General features: G+C 32.6%; 1 protein-coding gene across 2 annotated transcripts in view; it reads left to right on the forward strand.

Annotated features, from left to right (window-relative positions):
* LOC117178160 (odorant receptor 13a-like) overlaps window positions 1–5,425 on the forward strand; it is a 43,577-nt gene extending 38,152 nt beyond the window's left edge. For both annotated transcript variants that reach the window (XM_033369438.1, XM_033369437.1), the window contains 4 exons: window positions 3,569–3,659; window positions 3,766–3,902; window positions 4,249–4,381; window positions 5,314–5,425. In XM_033369438.1, coding sequence (XP_033225329.1) covers window positions 3,569–3,659; window positions 3,766–3,902; window positions 4,249–4,381; window positions 5,314–5,364 — 412 coding nt within the window. In that variant the 3' untranslated portion in view covers window positions 5,365–5,425. The remainder of the gene's footprint in view (window positions 1–3,568; window positions 3,660–3,765; window positions 3,903–4,248; window positions 4,382–5,313) is intronic.
* The last annotated feature ends 575 nt before the right edge of the window (window positions 5,426–6,000 follow it).

A 6,000-nucleotide genomic window follows, 5' to 3' on the forward strand; every position in this document is an offset into this window, starting at 1 on the left:
TCAGAAAATCAAATTGTAACTATTCGAAATGGCGTCTCAAAGTTAAAAATTTTAGACGATATAGTAGTTTTTGCACATAAAAATCGATTTTTACAAATTCACGTGAACATTTGTAGAAGGGGGTTTTGGAGGTCGCTGATTACGAATCCGAGATCAAATTTTACAAATTCAAAATGGCGGCCAAAAAGAAAGCTAATTACGCTTATTGGTATGATAATGTATACTAAGGGGTTTTAGAGGTCGCTGATTACGAATCCGCGATCAAATTTGACATATTTAAAATGGCGACCAAGAAGAAATTTAATTACGCTTATTGATATGATAATGTCTACTAAGAGGTTTAGGAGGTCGCTGATTACGAATCCAAGATCAAATTTGACATATTGAAAATGGCGGATCCAACATGGCGGCCCAAAAAATATTTATTCCGCGTATTGGTATAATAATGTATACTAAGGGTTCTTTTGGGTTGCTGATACGAATCTGCGGTCAAAGTTAAAAAAATTGTAATGGCAGACCCAATATGGCCGAAAAAAATAAGAAAAGACCTAAGCAAAAATATTTGTATTATAATTTTTGTCGCTCAGGAATTAAAATTTTTCATCTTTGACTACAGATTCGTAATCTGCAACCCAAAAGAGCCCTTAGTATATATTATTATACCAATACATAATAAGAAGGTATTGGTTTTATGTGAAAAATGAACTTTGTGGAATCCATCAAATTTTGACGCTTTGAGACCCACTGAGTCAGAAAAATTCTTTTCACGTCGGTGTCTGTCTGACGTTGTCGTTGTAGTCTGTATACCGGATAACTTTTGAAAGGCTACTCAGATTTGATTCTGCTCTGGTACCATTTTTGAGGGCGTAAAAATAAAGGTCGAGTTCGTCAGCCAGCTAATTTGGATACAAATTCAAAAAGTTACAGGGCTTTCAAAATTTTTTAGACCATTTTTTCCAAGATTTAAAAATTATATGTACGGCTATTCGTAGTGCTCGGAAATTAGAACAATTTATCTTCAGGACTTTTTCGATAAAAAAATAATCAGGGTTATAGCATTTATTAAATAAAAAAAACGAAAATGAACATTTGAAGCGATATGAAAAAAGTCAAGAATACAAATTTTGATCGCACAAAAAAGAATGAAAATTTCCATTTTGCGGTAAAACTATGCAAGATACGAAAAAAGATGAATATACCAAAATTTTGCACCCAAAAAATATGTACATATCCTTAATTAATCACTTTTTGATTTCACGAGTCGTTTTTGTATTATTAGTAAAAGACGATATTGAAAATAAAAATATCAGATTTTTGGACAAAAAGATACAAGGTGCAATAAAGGTGCTTTAACAAAAGAGAATTCACAATAAGTAAATTTTAGTTCTCGATGGTGTGATAATGAATTTTAAAAGTCCTATGCAATGTCTAAAAAGTCCCGGGACGGTTGGATATTTCCTCAGGTAAAATATTTTTCAAAAAACTGAAGGTCATTCCTGAAGTAAATTTCTACGAGGAATTCAATGGTAAGCTTAATTTTGACGTTGAAGTTGACCTTCATGGCTTTTTGAAGGTCAACTTTGTTTTTTTTTAAATTGGAAACCCCCTTTTTTACATCTGCAATCGATAGAGCGGAAAATTCTATGTTCAGAGACATACCCAGGTCATAGGTCAGTTGTAACTTTCAAGGTCAGTTAGAGGTTATTTGAAATTAACAAAGTTTTCCAAGAGGTCAGTGTAATTCCTTAAGTAAATTTCAACGAGGAATTCAATGGTGACCTTCATTTTTACCTTATAGTTGACCATCATGGCTTTTTGAAGGTCAACTTTGTTTTTTTAAATGGAAACCCCCGTTTTTACATCTGCAATTGATAAAGCTGAAAATTCTGCGTTCAGGTACGTCCCCAAGTCATAGGTCAATTGTCAATTGGTTGCAGCGTTTTGAATATTGTAATATCATAAGGAAATTTTTCATCAAAAGTTCCAGGTGTTCTGGTGGTACCATAAGTCCTATACCGTTTTTCCATACGAATATTACGAATCGAAACTAAATTTGCGTATTACGAATACATACTTACTATTTGTCGCTAAAAGATTATTATGGCGCAAGCTAAACTTTCGGAACGAGAGAGGGTATCTGTATTAATGATACGTGGTTGGGGAGATCGAGTTCAATCTTATGATCAAGTTCATTTGCTTTTTAATCGCACTTTTCGTAATGGAGAAGGGTTAAATCCTGTCTCAAAATAAACAGTTGAAAGAACTGTAAGGCGCTTTATGAATCATGGATCTATCAAGGACCTTCAGAGAACTGGTCGGCCGAAATCTGCAGGATCTGAGGAGATGCAGATGGGCATAGCCCAAGCATTTGTTGAAAACCCACACCTTAGTTTACATCGAGCTAGTGATGAGCGTGACGTTGCTCCTGAGACAGTGTGAAATAGTTTAAAAATCATTAATTTCCATCCTTACAAAGTTCATCTGGTACAAGAGCTCAATGAAAACTATTCTGATCGCTGGGTTGAATTTTGTGAAATTATGATGGACAGAATTGATAGAGATCCTCTTTTCTTGTAGAATACAGTATTTTCAGATGAATCTACTTTCGATTTAAAAGGTGAAGTTAACAAGCAAAATTGTAGATATTAGTCCGACACAAATCCTGATTGGATGTTGGAGAGTCACACACAATATCCACAAAAAATTAATGTTTGGGCTGGTATCTTGAATGATACATTGATAGGCCCTTTCTTCATCGATGGTAATCTCAATGCCCGTGCATATGAAGAGCTTCTCAGAAACCAAATTGTACCAAGAATAAGGGAGATTACAGGCGATAATTTTCAAAATATTTGGTTCCAGCAGGACGGAGCAGCGGTTCAATACGATAGGGAGGTTCGAGTATATTTGGATACTCAGTTCCCTCAAAGGTGGATTGGAAGAAGGGGTGAAAGCGAGTGGCCTGCTAGATCTCCTGATCTGACGCCTCTCGGCTATTTTCTTTGGGGTTCATTAAAAAGCAAAGTATACTCAACGCAACCGCAAAGCTCAGACGAATTGCAGAATCGGATCCTACAACAGGCTACTTTGATTGATAGGGAGATGATTCGTAATGCTGTAACTTGGAAAAAACCTTGAAAAACTCCTGAAGATCATCACTAAGATCAATACAGAGCTCACAAATGAATTTCTCGTTGAAATTTACTTCAGGAATTGCACTGACCTCTTGGAAAACCTTGTTAATTTCAAATAACCTCTAACTGACCTTGAACGTTACAATTGACCTATGACTTGGATATGTACTTGAACGTAGAATTTTTCGCTCTATCGATTGCAGATGTAAAAAAGGGGGTTTCTATTTTTAAAAAAACAAAGTTGACCTTCAAAAAGCCATGAAGGTCAACTTCAAGGTGAAAATGAAGGTCACCATTGAATTCCTCGTTGAAATTTACTTCAGGAATGACCTTCACTTTTTTGAAAAATATTTTACCTGAGGAAATATCCAACCGTCCCGGGACTTTTTAGACATCCTGTATATTGATCTATATATTCCATCATGGCACCTAAGTTTTGCAGAACTCTTGGAATCTGCCTACTCGACAACTTTTCTTTTCCAAATGGGAATTAACATTCTCTCGCTGAGTGTAACAGGAGTGCAGGTAATAAAATCAGATTTCACCCGTATATAGTAAATTGTCTTAAAAATAAAAATGATTTTTTTTACAAAGTTCAAAATTCCTACTATAAATGGTCATTTTTTCACAGATTGTAATGAATTTAGATAATCCCGATCAAGTAATGAGATGTTTGTCAAGTGGCCTAAATCAAATATTGCATTTGTATATGAATAGCTTACCATGTCAACGTTTAATGGACCACAGTACCAGCATTCGAGAAGCCATGTAAGTACTTGAAAGAATATAATTTATAAAATTAAGTTTTTGATGTTTTTTTATCAAATGAATAATAATTAAATATGTTCAATCTACTGGTCCGCATATTTTTAGAAAATATCAGAAAAAATCAACCTCTGCCGAGATTTGAACCAGGAACTCATACTTTTCATGATCTGGAGCATTAACCCACGACACCCACCGATGTTCCGATAAATAAATGCTCCCGGTTCGAATCCGGACTGAGGTAGATTTTTTCACGTTTAAAAAACATCTAAGCCAGCAGAATAAAAATTAGCATCAATAATTTTATATACATTGCAGTTTTATATTGCGCGTCATTTTTGTTCAATAGATATTCCTCAAAATGGTACAATTTATCATTAAAATCAAGACCACTGCTGAATGTTATTCTAATGAGAGCCTATATTCCTTCCCAAATAACTGCAGGCAAATTATATGTAATGTCCATGGAAAATTTTGGTGCTGTAAGTTTATTTATGATACTTACATTAGGATGGTCAAAATGTTAATTTTTTTATTTTAACGTCACAGCCCCGCCACCACTTGGCGCCATTTGGTGGAAAAAGAATTCCATAATTTTTTTAGATTTATAAATGCAATAAATCCATAAATTCTTTAAATTAAATAACAATTTTGGATATAAGTTATAAAATTCAGAAATGACACTTAAAAATTACTTTGTTTAATTTTTTTATTTCAGTATATGAGGAGTGAACGAAAAAAACGTGACAAACCCATTATTTAAATTGTGTTAATTATTTCTACTGTAAATCTGTATGTTTCAAATATCATTAATTGGATTTTCAAACTTGAGTTAATAATTAGCGCAACAAAAATCCCGAGTACAGATTAATTGAGAAATGGACTCCAATCATGGATTTATCACGTTATTTCCTTACTCCTTAGATTCCATACTTGTATGGTAAGAATTTTTATATAATTTACGCTTAAAATTTTCATTTGAATTTCATAAAATTCCCAAAAGACACTAAAAAATTACGTTATAGTTTTATAAGGGGTGTGTTTTTGAGAATTTTGTGGGTAAATTTATTTATAAAATGAATTTTTTAGCCTTCGCATTGTTCACACGGTAGTTTTACCGTGACCGTAGGTGCGAGTAACGAAATTTCATTACAAATAGTCGGATTTTGTCGGTACTTGCAGAGACTTCGTTTAAATTGCCTTTGTGAAGCTTTTATGATTCTTCTTAAAATTAAAGGATTTATTGAAATTTTAAGCCCTACCTCTTACATTTTTTTTTGTAAATATCTGAAAATGAGACAAAACGTCATTTTTGACATATTTTTGGGGTCGACATTATATATAAAGAAATAAAATTAAAAAGTTTCATATAGTTCATTTTATAATAACATAATTTGATTATCATTTTTTAAAGGTACTGAAGACTTCTATGTCTTACTTTACTGTCTTGTCATCTGTCCGATAAGGTAAAAAAAATGAAATAAGAAAAGAAACTGTTTAAAATTTGAGAAAAAGATATTTTACCTATATGTATTAGAAAGTGAATAATATATTATGTATGAATAATGTATTATTATTATATATCATAAATGATCAGTATGTAATGTGAAGTATATGTTTGTATAATTATGATCCTACATGTCCCTTTAATACATAATATGGTACATAATAATGTGTATTTTATTTTTCCCGTACTTGTTTTGAGATTTCCTGATTTTCAAAATAAAATAAACGAGATTTTATTCGCGACAATTTCATGTTGAATAACAACTTTTAAAACTTTAGATTTTTTCAAAATAAAGAAACCGATGAAAGTGACTTTTTTGCTATAATGGTGGTACAATCAGGCAATCTATCCTCCATGCATTTCACGCGTTTAAGTTTTTGGTCAAAAAATACCTTCTCCAATCCATAACGCAACGCCATATTCACCCCAACGCAGGCAAAAACCTCATCAATGATGATCATTATATGTTACGTAGTGTCTGTCATCTGTAGCGATTTGTGCGTACATATTTTGTTAGCGAATTAATAATAACATACTAATTTACAAAAGTGAAAATCAACCTATAATAAAAAAAAAGATCAGTCGATATTGTAA

Source organism: Belonocnema kinseyi, chromosome 8 (assembly GCF_010883055.1).
Source record: "Belonocnema kinseyi isolate 2016_QV_RU_SX_M_011 chromosome 8, B_treatae_v1, whole genome shotgun sequence".
Taxonomy (NCBI): Eukaryota; Metazoa; Arthropoda; class Insecta; order Hymenoptera; family Cynipidae; genus Belonocnema; species Belonocnema kinseyi.